Source organism: Centropristis striata, chromosome 11 (assembly GCF_030273125.1).
Source record: "Centropristis striata isolate RG_2023a ecotype Rhode Island chromosome 11, C.striata_1.0, whole genome shotgun sequence".
Taxonomy (NCBI): domain Eukaryota; kingdom Metazoa; phylum Chordata; class Actinopteri; order Perciformes; family Serranidae; genus Centropristis; species Centropristis striata.
Genome location: NC_081527.1, coordinates 7,494,293 through 7,511,980, shown reverse-complemented (window position 1 = coordinate 7,511,980; position 17,688 = coordinate 7,494,293). Strand labels below are relative to the sequence as shown.

Genomic DNA, 17,688 nt, shown 5'->3' with positions numbered 1-17,688 from the left:
AAACAACTTTAACCACTACATCAAGAAGTAGGAACGTTGCCAATATCATGATATGCATTTTTTTTAACCATAAAAATAATATACTGATATTATTGTGAACGATACGATATGGCACACCCCTATTGTGACAACCCTATTCCATAGACATGCAGTGAGGTTATTTTGGGGCATTTGAAGGAATGGCGTTGCACACAACCAAAGGTGCTGTAATTGTCTTGTTTTTTTTGGTTCCAACCAACCAAGAACACAACTGATTGCATTGATCAAGTGTTTGAACCCTGAGATCAGTTGATTAAATGACTCGTGCCAGTTGTGCTTCTGCTTGGTTGGAAGGAAAACCTGCAGCCACATGGCCCTTTCAAGAATAGTTTGGACCTGCCTGGTTTAGGGTGACCCCAGTCCTTCCACTGCACCATGTACACAACTTAAGTCACATGGTTGTTAAATCCAATTTAAACTGGCAGTGTTCAGTGCAGCAGAACTAGAGGGGGGTGGGGTCCGTGTGACCTGTTGCACTGATGTCATTAACTGTCTAATCGGGATATCTTTGTCAGAAGAAAGGTAGTAAATGAATGTAGGTGTAAACATTGACATGGATGCTAAAGTATTTGTTACATTTGCTCTGCATGTTCACTTGGAAGTGTTTTTAATGTCTCGCTAAAAGAAGACACTAGTTCACTTGCTTATTTTCTTCAGTTGTCCCTGCAAAAAAAACATCTTCATATATGAAGACAGAAGGCATTCCCTCTGTGCTTGTACCATTTAATTTAACACTTTATTGTATGAGTTTCATTTTACAACATGCAGCAGCTGAAAGTAACTGCAGGATGTTTAAAAAATGGAACCACTGTCACAGTAACTGCTTACGGCTGTTATTTGCTTCCATAGTAGGGTGGTCAAAAGTATCGATACTAAAACGTTGTATCCGGATACGATACTCATTTTAAAAAGTATCGATGAAAAGTGTTATTTTCTCTCTTGAAGTATTTGTTGCATTTGCTCTGCATGTTCACTTGGAAGTGTTTTTAATGTCTTGCTAAAAGAAGACACTGGTTCTCTTGCTTATTTTCTTCAGTTGTCCCCGCAAAAAAACATCTCCATATATGAAGACAGAAGGCATTCCCTCTGTGCTTGTACCATTTAACTTAGCACTTTATTGTATGAGTTTCATTTTACAACATGCAGCAGCTGAAAGTAACTGCAAGAAAAACATCAAAAAAACAATAAAAAACATCTTCATATATGAAGACAGAAGGCATTCCCTCTGTGCTTGTACCATTTAATTTAACACTTTATTGTATTCCAACGAAAGACATTCAAGTTGTCTTTGTCACAGGGGAGAGGGACACGGCAGAATGGCTGGAGCTAGAGAGAGAGAGAGAGGCCGACTCAAGGGATTATCGTGCGTCAGTTCAAGAGCATGTCTCTCATCCAATAACGGGCCATCACCAGAGGAAGCTCAGTGATTCTCCACTGGGAAACACGATTAGTAGCTGTTAGCGGTGACTGTTACTCTTTCAAACCAAGCCTGTTCTACTTTCCAGAGGACAATCTTAGCATTAAACTTCTCATCAAGACTTCAACAATTCAAGCTGCCAATCTGCTTCCTGAAGCCATGACTAAAAGGATTTTGGTGCCATTGCAAAGACTCACATTGACTTTTTTTCAATTCGTAACCTATGGGACACTCTTGGGATTTTAAAAACTTCATTAATTTGGAAATGCGGCGCTGAGAGACTCATTAAAGAAGAAAACTTGGGACTACCTTAGATCATGCGTTTGATCAAACCTTTCTTGATGACACTGTCTTGCAGAGTTCTGGGGAATCCTAAACTCTGTCACCCTGACAAGATATTTTCAGCAATGATGGAGGATTGGGCAGGTGTGATGATGTCATGCCTGCCTCCCCTGTGAACTCCGGTGCCCCTTGTCTCTTGGGAAACGTGAGACGGAAACAGATAAAGGCCAATACCCTGGCAGGATTTAATCTTCTGTCTAGTACGATGAGACAACATGTTGTAGAAGGCTGGTGGACATAAACTCTAGGTCCTCCTAGAGTTGTCCTGGCACCCCACAAAAATTTAAAAGTGTGGGGGGGCTAGGCAGGGTTTAAATGGTGTTAATAACAGAGGAACAAAGTGATGGTTCAAAGGTTCGGGAGAATGGAGTGTCCAGAGGCGTGGGACTGGACAGCCCCTTTAGGGCCCATAAAATGGATACGCCGATCATGTCAATCATCACCGTTGACGAAAATGGGGATGAGAGCGAGATATCAGGAGAGGATGATAACGAGGAGATTGAAGCTGATTACAGACACAATTATTGGGAAGACGAGGACGATATCTACCAGGAGTTCGAGGAGTTGGACTTTGAGGCCTTGCCGGATCGCTCAGACACGCACAGCATTGCCTCGGGCGATTCTTTCTATCCTCCGGACAATTCGGACGTGTCCGCAATGTGTCGCTTTAGCTACTACAATCCTGAGCCCATTTCCTTCTTTAAGGCCTGCTGCAACAACAACTCCATCATCGTCAAGATTATGATCAGACAAGGAGTGACCGAAGAGGAGGTGCATGAGACCGATCGGAATAGAAGAGTAGGTGTCTGGTTTCAACACATGTTTGATTTTTTAGGCACTTCTAGCTTTGTTTTCACTGATTATTCAAAACCAGCAATGTCTGAACCTGGTCTCACAGGAATCCGTGGAATAGCCACGGATTCGCTTAACTCAAAATCCGTGGAATAGCCACGGAATCACTCAAATTTCCGTGAAACTGACACGGATTTCGCTACAATGCAAGTTACTGACAGTCATATCCCGTGGCTATTCCATGGATATTTGTTCCTATTGGTTTGTTCCAAGTCACGTGACTTTTAAGGTCCCGGCGGTCAGAACAAAAAACATGGCGGACAGTTCTCTCATTTTTTGTGAAAAAAAATCAATATTTTGACTTTCTTTGAGTTTCTGCATAAAAATGCATTTTGATCACATTTCTAGCGAGAAATATATGTTTTATTTTCTAAATCTTCACTCAGTGAATGTACATAATCACTTTGTATGTTGGAATAGCCACGGGATATGTCATTAACTTGCATTGTAGCCAAATCCGTGTCAGTTTCACGGAAATTTGAGTGATTCCGTGGCTATTCCACGGATTTTGCTGTGGTATTCTACACAAAAGTACAATAAAGGATAAAAAAAAAAAGCATGTTAATCCTGAGTGAACTCGGCTGTTCTTCTCACCGCGGTCACATCAGGTTTGGCGGTCATGCCGGTGACCCTGGTGCAGCTCCTGAACAGCAGGGAATCACTTCCTCCAGGGTCAAATCCTGAAGGAAGGTTCAGAGCAGTTGGTTAAGCCTGTGATGACAGATGGGGAGTGCAAACTGCACAGCGACAGTGTCAAGAAGCAGCTTGCTCTCCAGGCTCAGCTTCTAAATGGCTCGCTAAGACAGTGACCTAGTAAGAGATACTGTTTATAGAGCTGGGACGGGCAGATGAGGATTGTCCCGGAGTACTCTGACACTAATGTCTTTCAAGACACCTTGGAGTGTGTTGACACAGCAAATGCTGCGATGGAAATGAGTGAGGTGTAACATTTGGTATTAGGATATAAAGCAATGATTCCCCACCAGGTGTACCTGTACCCAGGGCTACTATTGTTGTTTCCATTGGGGTACTGGAAAAGTTTTGGAGACATAACATTACTGACCGTTGAAAATAGCTAAAAGTAATGGAAAACGGTTGAAATTGTTAGCTCAAAGCAGGGGTCTCAAACTCAAATTACCTGGGGGGCGCTGGAGGCAGTATCAAAATGACCAAAAAAAGACACAAAATGGCAGAATAAAAAACGAAATTACTTAAAAAAGACACAAAATGACAGAACAACTTAATTACTTAAAAAAGAAACAAAATGACCAAAAAAAGACATAGAATTACCAAAAAAGAGACACAAAATTACTAAAAAAGACACAAAATGGCAGAAAAAAAACAAAGAGTACTAAAAAAAGACACAAAATGACAGAAAAAAACTGAATTACTTAAAAAAGAAACAAAATTACCAAAAAGACACAGAATTACCAAAAAAGAGACACAAAATTACTAAAAAAAAGACACAAAATGACAGAAAAAAACTGAATTACTTAAAAAAGAAACAAAATGACAGAAAAAAACTTAATTACTTAAAAAAGAAACAAAATTACCAAGATAAGACACAAAATGACCAAAAAAGACACAATTACTTAAAAAGTCACAAAATTACTAAAAAAGACACAAAATGACAGAAAAAAACTGAATTACTTAAAAAAGACACAAAATGACAGAAAAAAACAATTACTTAAAAAAGACACAAAATGACCAAAAAAGGACACAAAATTAATAAAAAAAAGACACAAAATGACAGAAAAAAAGTTAATTACTTAAAAAAGAAACAAAATGACCAAAAAGACACAGAATTACCAAAAAAGAGACACAAGATTACTAAAAAAAGGAACAAAATGACCAAAATAAGACACAAAATGACCAAAAAAGACACAATTACTTAAAAAGTCACAAAATTACTAAAAAAGACACAAAATGACAGAAAAAAAACTAAATTACTAAAAAAGACACAAAATGACAGAAAAAAGACACAAAATTATGTAGTAGGCTATTTTTAATTTTTTTAATAATATTTTTGTTTACATTCATTGGGACTCAATGAAAGGATGTGTGAGTTCTTCTGACAGGGTTGTGGGGAGAACATCAGACCAAAGAGTTTGGGAACCACTGCTGAATAATATAGACACACTGTTGTTTCTATGAGAACTTTAAACAGGTGCTCACTTTGGTAGAACATTATTGCACTCATTTCCTCAACCAACTGCTGTTTGTGTGTCTTGCTGTCACAGAGTGGAAACACGGATACAGAACACTGTCCAACCAAGTGAACCAACAGTACATGATTGCAAATCTGCCTGTGTTGTTTAAAATTTCACCTGCTACGTGTTGCTCACATAAGTAGTATACGTCAAGTCATTTTGGTCACAATTATTATTATTTATACACATTCTCTCTTATTTGTCAGCCTCAAGACACAGCTTGGAAATAGTTTCCTTGAATTCATGCCGTTGTCTCACAATGTCAATTTTCCCTTCGCTCTACGATGAAATTAAGTTATTGTCTCATCGCGTAAAGAGCCAGGAGGTATAATTTATTGCTTGTCATACCTCATTTGGAAAGACTGGCCCTACAGTGGACTGGGAACCATAACAAACTGCAGCTTAGGTGTAATGGAATAAGAAATGTGTACGATGAAACTTTGGTCAAACAACTGCAAACAGAAAAGACCAAGATAGGATTTGATTTCTGCCACAAACCAGCAAAAAAGACATTTATTTTTGTCTTAATGCATATGACTTTAAATAAATAAGTGACATTTTAAAGGTGAAGGACCTGTGGGCCTGTTTTTCAGTATACTGGTTCAGTAATCAACCCATTTAGATAATGTAATTAAACTGGTGTTTTGCCTATAAACTGTGTGATTGGCTTGTGATTGGATACAATACTACGATGTGTCTAACTCCAGATTCACATAGCATTCTTAAGAAAAAAATGCTTCTAAAGTGTCACTTTTTTCTTAAAATTGCTCTTTCGACAAAATTTAAGAAGATTTGGTATTCATGAAGAAATTCTTATCTTTTCTTTAGTCTTTTTCTTAACTTTCTTCTTAAGTTTTTTTCCTAAGATAGAACTTGAGAACAAATGAGATTGAAAACAAAGTTATTAGATTTCTTCTCATATTTCTTCACAACTTTGAGATAAGAGAAGCCCTCAACAGTCTTAAAACAGATACAGTGAAAAGAAAAGTCTTGATATGTATTTAATTGAAGACATTTGTATGACTTATTTGATTTCTTTAATATTTAGTTTAGCCCTAGACAATGTGTAAACAAATGTTGTTCATTGAAGTTGGACAGAGTAGATTTTTGTGAATGTATCACATAAAAACATGAAATGTCCTTTCAGTCTGTGTGACATGTAGGTTTATTCCTAGATTACACCACAATGTACTCTTAGTAAATCATGGAGGCAGTTGGTGTATTTTATACTACTTAATTAATCACTACGAACATATTCTCATTCATTAGTTGTCAGTTATAATCATCAAAATTAAAAGAACTAAACACTTGGAATATATCAGTCTGTGTGGAATGAATGTATACATTATAGTTTCACTTTTTGAATGGAATTACTGAAATAAATCAACTTTTTCATGATATTCTAATTATATGACCAGCACCTGTAAGTAGGCCAAGTTACTGAAACCACACAAGTGATCTAAAGTTAAAAATCTAAGAACGAAGTGAGAAAACTAAGAAGTTCCTAAGACATATGACAATTCTTAAGAAATAAAATGGTGAATAGCATTTAAGAACATTCTTAGGAACATCCTTTTCTTAAATTTTATCTTAAGAACCATTTAGTTAATCCGGCTTCTGATGTCTTTCTTTACATTCTGTCCCTAAACCAGCTGGTTAGATTATCATTTTCAGTTACCAGTAAGGCCGCTAACAGTATTAAATGTCATAAAAGTTTGAAAATGCAATCCCTGTCCCCCTTTGTTGTGAACCTGGTCTCACAGGAATCAGTGAAATAGCCACGGATTCGCTTAACTCAAAATCCGTGGAATAGCCACGGAATCACTCAAATTTCCTTGAAACTGACACGGATTTCACTGCAATGCAAGTTAATGACAGTCATATCCCGTGGCTATTCCATGGATATTTTTTCCTATTGGTTTGTTCCAAGTCACATGACTTTCAAGGTCCCGGCGGTCAGAACAAAAAACATGGTGGACAGTTCTCTCATTTTTAGTGAAAAAAATCAATATTTTGACTTAGTTTCTGCATAAAAATGGATTTTGATCACATTTCTAGCGAGAAATATATGTTTTATTTTCTAAATATTCACTCAGTGAATGTACATAATCACTTTGTATGTTGGAATAGCCACAGGATATGACTGTCATTGACTTGCATTGTAGTGAAATCCGTGTCAGTTTCATGGAAATTTGAGTGATTCCGTGGCTATTCCACAGATTTTGAGTTAAGCAAATCCATGGCTATTTCACGGATTCCTGTAAGACCATGTTGTTGTTGTTGTTTTTGTGGAAAAATGTGGTAGAAAAATAAATTGTGATGTACCCCTCGTCCAAACTCTTTATTCTGATTTAACAGCTATTAGCCTTTTAAATAAGAACAAACCAGCCAGTAGCAATTTGGACAATTGGCAAGTGACCACTTCAGTTGGAAACCCATGTTTATCCTGAGCTAACAGTCTATTACACATTCACTATCTGTCTGTAACACACTGTGAAAAACAGCCTTTTACTTGGCTTGTAGGCTGCATGACTGATAAGCCTTATTTCTTTTTATGAGAATCACTGCAATGATTTTGTTCTGTGAGGAAATATGGCTGTGAATCCATAAATATGCTTCCCTGTAGCCCCGAGGAATCCATTTTGGTGTTTTTAAGAGCTAAAATAAATCACAGACAAAGAGAGAAGAAGAAAGTCAAGCACTCTTGTTTTTCTGTTTCAGTCTGGTCTGATTGTGGCGTGTTACCATGGTTACGTGGATGTGGTCATGGCCCTCTCTCAGTGCCCGTATGTTGATGTTAACTGGCAGGACAACGAAGGCAACACTGCTCTCATTACTGCAGCACAAGCAGGTAAACACACCGATATATATTCATACACATATACAGTATTTTATGAGATCTCCCTCACTGTCTTGTTTGTTTAGTTAACCCTCTGGAGTCCATCTATTTATTGAAAATACACATGTTTTATTCACAGTAATAACTTAATTTATATATGATATGTACACAAGCTGAGAAAGCCAGTTGAAAGTTCAATCATAGGAGCTTTCACAGTGTGACATTTATGTTTCTAGACCATTTTCAAGGTACTTTTCCAAAGACACCTGTGTCTTTTGTTTATATTTTCGGTTCCTGTCAGCTTTATGTACTTATTAATCAAAATAAAATAAAAAGGTGATGTAAGGACAGACTGAAAGATGCTAAACAGAGACAGAAATTAATGCATTGACAAGTTTGAACCAAAATCTCCTGGACTTCAGAGGTTTCAAGAAATAGTTTTACATTTTGGAAAATACACTTATTCACACATCCCATGTCATGTTTATGACACGCTCATGTCACTCTTATGTAGACACCTTCAAAATAAAGTGTTACCATATCTTGCTTAAGTCACAAAGGCATGTTCAAAAAATTGCCTAAGTCACATTTTATTTTGACTTAGGCATAATAAATCCACTTAAGTCACACACTTGACATAGGCCATTATCTTAAAGGGGTAAAATCACATGATCTGATCAACTGAGGATGTAGGAGATTTTACCATAGGTGGCCGGCGTCATGAGGAGATGATATAGGCAAAAAAAAATTGACAAAATTGACTTTTAATAATGACGATTATTTTAACAGTGTGACACAATTTAAGTTAGACCGAAGACTGGAAAACAGACAGGAAACAGGGCTGGGGTCTGTGTGGGAACCACCCACATTGCAATAAACAACAATGGGCTAGGTTTCCCTTTTAATGTGCAATTATTCTTTATTTGACCAGGGATGGGCAACTGGAGGCCCGGGGACCGCATACGGTCCACACCCTTACTTGAAGTGGCCCTCAGTACAACTACATGCATTTGAGCATGAAATCTTAAAAGTGCAGTGTAAAAATGCACAAAATTACTTCTTGCAATTAATGTTGGTCTGCTGTTCTTGCACTGAAAAAAAGAAATCCCAGTAAGTGGTTATTTTTTATTACCTTCAAACCTTTTGTATTCCTATTTATACTGTTATACACTGCAAATGATTTTGTTGTTAAGATAAAACAAACTTAGATTTAGAAGTGTTAGATAATTTATCTTGTTTTAAGAGTTCATTTCTTATGTTAAGTGTTCAACATGCTTATTTCTAGATTTAATAATCTTAATTTAAGAAATCTTGTCAAGTGAAATTATCTGTCCATGCAGCAAGATAACTTACTTCAGATTTAGTGTTTATATCTGGTATTTAGACACATCTTATTTTCAGTGTACATGCATTTGAGCATGAAATATGTTAAGTTACTGCACTGTAAACATATTTAAAATTGCAGTTTCATCATATCTGGTTCAGTGCACGGTCCTATATGTGGCCCTGTGGTAGTGAACATGAAAAATTGTGGCCCCCTGCAGCATTTAAGTTGCCCATCCCTGACCAACGTCATACATGAATAATAATTAACCATTTAAACATTGAGTGATTTAAACTTCTAGATCTGAGTCTGGCCTTGTCAAAGCTAATGGAACCGTTGTGTCCTAGTTTCTATGTGAGTAAGACAGAGTCATGCTGACATGCTCGCTTTCACAGAGATCCCTAAAAATATTCTGTAGTGACGTTAGAGAGTTTATTGAGTTTAGCTTCCTTTGTCCTCCATTCCCCAAAATGTTGAATGGTTTCATTGTTAGTGTTCCTCAATAAAATCTATAACATTTGGAAAGGTGGGAAATGTTTATTGAAGTGGAAGGCTGGCATTTAACTTAACCCTTTATTATTTTCTCTTAGGTTATCAAGTTTACTGATATACTGTATGTTTTATGTGGTAATTATGTTTAATGTTTGTTTGTGTCTTGTTTAGTTTTAATGTGTTAAAGTTCTTCTTATTATTATTGTAGTTTTATTTATTTATTTAGGTTGGTTTTGTGATTTCTTTTTTTTTTTTTTTACTGTGTTTGTCCATTGGTGATTTATGTTGTGTTTTGTTTAAATTAATAAAAAATAAAAAAAAATGAATAAATCTATAACATTTGACATTAAATATTACATTTATGTCACAATTTCTGCATTCGTGAAGCACATTAATATCATTTTAACCTTGAAAAAATTCATAAAAATCCATCTGACTCCCAGCGAGACATGTTATTGCCATCATTTGCAATGGTGAAATGTTTTTTTGCAGAGAATTGAGTTTCAAAATTGGTCCAAATTAAAGCACAGATCATATGATGAGGTCTGGTGCTCCCATTTGCTACAATCACTGTTATTTGCAGACATTAGAAAGTACCATGGTAAGTAATTTCATAGCAATGCAGCCACATGTATCAGACGAGGCGCCCGGCCTCTCATCTGCTAACGATGATGAATGGCTCTCTGTGTCCTGTGATGAATCGCTGCAGACTACTCTTCATTTTCTGCTTCATTAAAAGAAGTATCGATCCTCCTTCATGACAAAGTACTCTGCAACACCTCAGGGAGAAAAGTGACCAAGACTGTGAGATCACACGCCTGCAGCAGACCAGACTGGTTGAATACATGAAAAGAAAACTTTCTCTTGAAACCCTTTTCTAAAATAATGTTTAAACACCTATTGGGAATTCCCTCTGAGGTGAACTCCTAGAAGTAACCCTCTGAAGTCCAGGAGATTTTGGTTCAAATGTGTCAACTTCCTATGCATTAATTTCTGTCTCTGTTTAGCATCTTTCAGTCTGTCCTTACATCACATGCATGGCTCCTTTTTCTCCACACAAACTTGGCTATCAGTCAGATTTTCCATTTTATTTTAATTAACAAAGTATAAAGCTGCCAGGAACCCAAAATACAAACAAAAGACACAGGTGTCTATGGAAATGTACCATTTTTTTTTTTTTTTTTACCATTTATACGGACATAAACAGCAGAAAAAAATAATAATTAATAAAACTATCAAAAAAAAAAAGACACAAAATGACTTACAAAGACACGAAAAGACATGAAAAGGATTCAAAGATGGACAAAATAGCCCAAGACTCCATAGAGTTAAAACCGTTATTTTACTAAATTAAACACACTTAGGATTCAGCAAGAGGTCCAAATATGAGAGAACCAGTAAGAACGCCGGCCATGGACACTGATTGTGCCACTTCCAACAAGTTTGCTCTGTCACAAACTAGATCAAACTGAAAAGAAGAGGAGGAAGAAAGGAAGAAAAAGAAAGAAAGAAAGAAAGAAGTTCAACCCTCTGAAGTCCAGGAGATTTTGGTTCAAATTTGTCAACTTCCCTATGCATTAATTTCTGTCTCTGTTCAGCATCTTTCAGTCTGTCCTTACATCACATGCATGGCTCCTTTTTCTCCACACAAACTTGGCTATCAGTCAGATTTTTCATTTTATTTTAATTAACAACGTATAAAGCTGCCAGGAACCCAAAATACAAACAAAAGAGACCTTTTAAAATCGTATTAAGACATTTTATGAGATTTTTAAATTCAAATTATTGGATTTTAGACGTTTTAAGACATTTAAAAAAAACCAGGACACCATGTATGTAAAATTTAGGAAACACTACAAGAAGCTCACAACTCAAAGGAAACAGTTTCCAGTGGATCAGCGAATATTTCTGTTAGACTCATTATTGCAACTCAGCAAATGTCTTAATAATTAATTGGGCTCTGCCTCCAACACTGTATCCAGCTCTCTTTATAAATTCAAGGTGTTGAAATAACGATTGTTTACTACACTGTGCAGTGCTACCAATCTCACAGGTTAGCAGACTGTGGTAGTAACTTAATACTGGTGATGCTTTCAGCTTCAGATATTGCAAGAAAAGAAAATGTTCCCAACGCTGCGTGTGTCGTTTAATTAGTGAATATAGTTCTTAATTTGCTTGTTTTGTGTCTATTTGTATGTGTTTCTTAATCTTTTCAAAGCAATAGCTGGCCAGTATGTCTGAAACAAGTTCCATGCAACATCACAAATGTGTAATAAAAAAGACTCTTGAGGGGACAAATGTAATGAAACTAATGACAATATTAATATAAAATAATTATCAATATGTGTAGGCTTATCGTAACAGCCTACAACTAATGGTTTTGGTGCTCCGACAGCCATGCTAGCAGCTCTTTGGGGCTTTACTTATTAGTGATGAGCACAAAATACTTCACAAACGTGTTTGTTGGCTCTACTAGATGGCATGCTCAATATAAAGAAAATGGGCTAAAGAAATGGCAATTCAATGTGCTTTTAACCCACTCAATTTAACAGAGATGGCCATCAAGAGGGTTCAGACAATAAAGAAAATGGGTTTTTAACCTTCATTTGGCCATCACTGGTCCTTATGCACAGCAGTACTTTCAGCTAAATGCTAATGTCAGCATGCTAATATGCTCACAGTGACAAAACAGGCTGTAAACATGTTTATTTTTTGCCGTGAAGTTGGGCATTTTAGCATGGGTGTCTCCCTTTATGAGTGACATTTCAGCATTGGCTTCTCTCTTGATGCCACTTGGTATCAAACTGTAGAAACTAGCCTGCATAACACGTTTGTGTCTCTCTGTTGGTCTGCAGGTCATGCATTCATTTCATACTACCTGCTCAACTACTTCTCTGGGATGGACATCGAGAGGAGGAACTGTCACGGTTTCACAGCTCTGATGAAGGCTGCCATGCAGGGTCGGACCGACTGTGTCAGGGCGCTCATGATGGCTGGTAAAAGATATATAAATAATTAAGTTCAATGGCAACCTGGTCTCACAGGAATCCGTGAAATAGCCACAGACACGCTTAACTCAAAATCCGTGAAATAGCCACGGAATCACTCATATTTCCGTGAAATACAGGCGGATTTCGCTACAGTGCAGAGTTCCTATTGGTTTGTGTCCAAGTCATGTGACTTTCAAGATTCCGGAAGTCAGAACAAAAAACATGGCGGACAGTTCTCACATTTTTTGTGAAAAAATCAATATTTTGACTTAGTTTCTGCATAAAAATAGCCTGGCTAACACCAGACTATTCTCAAATGAGGTCTAGTCTGGCAACCTACAATGCTTTTCTCCGTAGAGGAGGTGTGGTTTACGATCCTCCGGAGCCGTTTATTGGGCGCTTAGAATGTCTATCAAAATCAGCTCTTAGCCAATCAGATCAGTTATACCAGATGACGTAGTAGAGCAACAGAAATGGATGTTTGTTGTGTGTGTGTCTGTGAGAGAGTGTTGTTTGCTGCTTTGCTTCTCCAGTTCTCGCTTTCTGCAAGATTATTTATTTTCACGCTTTATTCCCCCTCATGTCATTCAGCCACACACATCCACTGATTTTATGGGCAACAAACAAGCTGCTGCGGGTCTCTCGGCGGCTCCGCTGTCCCCCGGCTCGTAGCCAGATCACCGGTGCGGCGCTACGAGCCGGCGCTACCGGTGATATCGCTACGAGCCGGGGGACAGCGGAGCCGCTGAGAGACCTTTCAACTTTCGCTCTAAACTATTTAAAACTCCATCTACAGCTAAAGACAGTTTCGCATCTGCTGCAGCCATGTTGGATCAGTAAGAAAACTACAAGCTTCCGTCTGCCGGGTAGTACGCGTCATCGTCTTGAGGTCCCTCCCCGTTCTGTGATTGGATCCCTAAAACAGGGGTTAGAAATCCCTCTGGTTTCCAGACCCTTTCGCAGTTCGAAATTAAATCGAGCACGCAAGGCAGTCTGGGTATAGCCAGGCTAGCATAAAAATGGTCGCAAAGATCTCGCCAGAAAAACACGATCTGCTGTGTTTTATTTTGAAATCTCCCTGATCCTCTGTGTATTTTATTGTATTTATTGTGTGATTCCGTGGCTATTGCACAGATTTTGAGTTAAGCGCGTCCATGGCTATTTCACGGATTCCTGTGAGACCAGGTTGTCAATGGATATCTGCTCTGGAAAATCAGATCTTGTAGTAACACCTTTGTTCTTTTAAACTGAGAGCTATATGTTTATTAGATGCTTGAATGACAGAAGAAATCCCCTTTGATGGATGGATGGATGTATAAATGTAGAGCAGATTACAGTTTTAGCTACAGATTCTCCCTCCCGTTGACCACTTCCATACGTCCTTGTGTTTCCAGGCTGTGATATTCAGGCACGAGACAACGGCCGGGGTATGACACCCAGAGAGTGGGCTCTGTTCACAGGTCGATATGAGACGGCCCATCTGATGTATCTACTGATGTCGAAGCCTATTGCTGAGCAGTTCTGTGACTCCTTCTCCCTGGAGTGGCCCATGTTGGAGGTTAATAAATCCATCAAGACTACACTCCTACTTTTCAATGCACCATTTAAAGCAGAGGTCTCAAACTCAAATTACCTGGGGGCCGCTGGAGGCAGTATCAAAATGACCCAAAAAAGACACAAAATGACCAAAAAAGACACAAAATTACACAAAAAAGACACAAAATGACCAAAAAAGACACAAAATTACAAAAAAAGACACAAAATTACTGAAAAAACACAAAATTACTTAAAATAGAAACAAAATGACCAAAAAAAGACACAGAATTACCAAAATAGACACAAAATACCTAAAAAAGACACAAAATGACAAAAAAAGACACAAAATGACAAAAAAAGACACAAAATACCTAAAAAAGACACAAAATTACCAAAAGAGACACAAAATTATTTTTTGAAAAAGACAGAATTACCAAAAGACACAAAATTATTAAACAAAGTAATCAAAGGGACCTTCCACACACAACACGGTAAAGTGCCATTCATCAGAAATTACAGAAATAATGCAGGGGTTTTATCACTGAAGAATGTGAAAATGTGTGAAGCTAAAAATGAGCATCTTTAAATTGTAATTTCTGATCTTGTGCAGGAGCTGGTGGCCAAGGCCCAGGAGCCAAAGTCCTGCTGGAGGCGTTTAATCAACTCCCTTTCCTGCTGCAATTCTAAGTTTTACCTCAACAACAAGGTAAACCCTGTGGATGACGGTGTTCTGGACCACATGGTCCGGGTCACCACCAGTATCTCCAGTCCATTCATTGCTACAGCTTGCCGTACGGTGTGTCCAAGCAGCCCGCCGTGCATCGGGAAGCGCCGTCACGCCGTGCAGGAGATCCTCCGGCGGCAGCGCTTGTCTGAGCTGAAGCGTCTCGGCCCGGACAGACTGAACAACTACAAGAGATTTTTCCAGAACTCGCGGGTCCTCCTCATCCCTAAGACGAGGGATCGGAGAGCCAGCCTGCAGACTCAGCTGCTGAGCGATGTGGCCACAGTGGCCATGAGACGAGCGAGCCTCCTGCCTCTGCACATGCTGAGGAGGAGCAGCGTGCGGCCGGGCATCGTGGTGCCCAAAGTGAGGCTCTGCAAAGCCCCCGCTCCCATCTTTATACCAGAAAAAATCAAACGGAGCAGAAACCACAACGAGCTGCAGATCCCCAAGTGGAACTACAAGATGAAGATAATAGAAAGGAGGCAAGAGGAGGAGAGGCAAAGACTGTTGCCTCTGATTAGAAGGAGATGAAGGTGAAAGGGAGTACGAGTGATGTCAGACAGCAGGACACGAGCTTGAGTAGTGCTGCAGTCCAAGAAAACCTTGCATGAACAAATGACTCTGTTAATGTAAATATAACTATGTTTTTGTTTGCTCACATTGCCAACATTGTTGGATTTGTTGCCTTGTTTCTACTGGAGTTCACACATCTCATTTGTAAAGCATAACTTGTGGTGCAATGTGGGAGACACAGGAACAGGATCTCCATACAGTACAGTGTAGCATTTGCAAATTCTGCTAGGATGTTAACAAACACAATTTTTCCAAAGAAGATTAAAACTGTGGAATCACTGGACAAAATTTCCACAATAACCTTACTAACAGCATATTGTAATTCATGTGGTCTGAGAGAAAATCAGACTTCAGCACCTTATCTTGGTTCCGTGTTCAGGCTTCAGAACATCTAGCCCAGGAGACTTTGGCCAATCTCAGGTCAAGGGAGTGCATTTCTACAAAACTTGTGAAAGCCTGATTCAATGATGGGACATCCAGCAGAGAAAGTAGCTACTCCATCATTTGCAATAACTGCCCACACTGGAAAACAGCCCCTCAAAATAAAGACGGACTTATCAAAAAGACAGTCTGATAATAAATGCAATTAAACAAGTGTCAATATCAAAAAAGTGGTTCTTCTAATAGTTATTCTATTCTTGCTAATAGTTTAGCCTTCTGCTAACCTTAGCCAAAGGCTCACGGTGAAGAGCGTGCACATGCTCATCTGGTGGGAGGGGCTTAGCGCAGATGGAGCAGAGCTGCAGGGATGAATTGTCAAATTCTGTTTTTTGGGGGTTTTTTGCCTTTTCCAGGCAACTCTATACCCCAGCTTTTAGTGTCAGAGAGCATTCACACCATTACACGTTAAGTTTCAATGATTTCAATCACAGCGGTGGGGCTATAAATGGTTGCTGCTCAAGTAAACACACACAGGTTTTGCTCTGCTCTCCTCTCATGCTGGACTTCTGGTGGTAACCTCCTGGTGGCAAGAACTGCTTTTAAAAACCATTTGCATGTCTGCTTTACTTGTTTGCATTCATGTGGACCATTAGTTCCAATGCATTTTACAATTCCAGTGCGCCACAACATTTTTTTTTGCTACATGCAAAGGGGAGCATGCTGTGACAGTCTAATGTGTCTGACTGTGCTGAACCCAGTGGCAAGCACAGCTCAAACCATGTTCTGTCTGAAAGGCCCTTAACGGTTAAAGCGGAACATTTGTTACACAAAGAAAGAAGCAGAGTGAGGAAATATCTAGTAGGAGAATCAGGAGGAGGGGAAGAGATTACTAAAGGAAGGATAAGGGTTTAGGAGGAGAAAGACAAAAACAGACAGAGGACAAGAGGTCATGCTGGCTTGGAAAGAACAAGTAAAAGATACATGATAAAGGGTAGAAAATGTTGAACAAAGATTTGACAGGAAAACATGCCAGAGAAGGGGGGAAATGGGGCTTGAAAAGGCAGGAAGGTAACAGCCAGTGGAAGGGATTTCACAGGATGGAGAGAAGAGCTCAGACACGGTCAAATGAAGATTGGTGGCTGGCTGCTACAGCAGATTGCCACAGGAGAGGATCACTGCACATGCAGGGGAAAGCCAAGAAGCCATTTTACACTGATACATAGTCCAACAGGTATTTGCAAGGAAGGGCAGAGCTTGTGAGCGGTATTTGACAGCCTAGCTGAGGAGCCAGCTCACACAGGCTTTGGAACGGCTTTGTGGAGAAGAGGAAAGGCAGAGCCAAAAATAAACAGCTTAGTGCTCGATGGTGACTTCCAAAATAATCACATGAGATAGTCCACTGCTACTGTCTGCAACTGCAGGTGTCCCTTCTTGGGTGCATGTGTGTTTGAGTTTTGCACTGGAATGGTAATAATTAAAAAGAAAAGCTTTTACAAATTACAAGGAAACTGAATCAATATACTACTTCTATATATAAAGTATTACCTTTATCACCCTCTAGTGGAACCTCCTGGGAATTACAACAAAGTTAGTTCAAAAACAACAACTTTCTTTTGACTTGTTTGTCTCCAGGACTGAACTGGTCTGGACCACACTGAATTGCACTGAAGTGGACTGGGGACATTTAAGTTGTCCCTCCATGGACGTCTTTACATTTCTGCCAAAAACTCTTCGGTAGCATACTATTTTTGCACGGTGATGGAGGATCACTGTGAGGACGGAGAAGCATCATTTGAGTGGTATTTAAAAGCATTTAAGGTTCAAATTTGAGTCAATTCAACAAACAAGCTTTTTATTTATTCAACTACACAGTTGACTCAAAGTTAAAGGACAGGGAAACCATGCCAAATTCACTGTACTGAAACTATGGCCTGACAAATTTAAATCACACCATCATCAGCATATG

General features: G+C 38.8%; 1 protein-coding gene across 1 annotated transcript; it reads left to right on the top strand.

Moving 5' to 3' along the window:
• Positions 1-1,650: 1,650 nt before the first annotated feature.
• ankrd33bb (ankyrin repeat domain 33Bb) lies at positions 1,651-15,823 on the top strand. Its single transcript, XM_059344045.1, has 5 exons — positions 1,651-2,596; positions 7,582-7,711; positions 12,371-12,511; positions 13,900-14,063; positions 14,652-15,823. The coding sequence occupies exons 1-5, from the start codon at positions 2,114-2,116 to the stop codon at positions 15,297-15,299; spliced, it is 1,566 nt and encodes a 521-aa protein (XP_059200028.1). The 5' UTR covers positions 1,651-2,113; the 3' UTR covers positions 15,300-15,823.
• Positions 15,824-17,688: the final 1,865 nt, after the last annotated feature.

Excerpts from the sequence above, each read along its gene's own strand:
- ankrd33bb (XM_059344045.1), top strand. The coding sequence starts at position 2,114 with ATGGTGTTAATAACAGAGGAACAAAGTGATGGTTCAAAGGTTCGGGAG. Across the intron at positions 2,597-7,581 it reads AGACCGATCGGAATAGAAGA|TCTGGTCTGATTGTGGCGTG; the intron begins GTAGGTGTCTGG and ends TTTCTGTTTCAG. Across the intron at positions 7,712-12,370 it reads CATTACTGCAGCACAAGCAG|GTCATGCATTCATTTCATAC; the intron begins GTAAACACACCG and ends GTTGGTCTGCAG.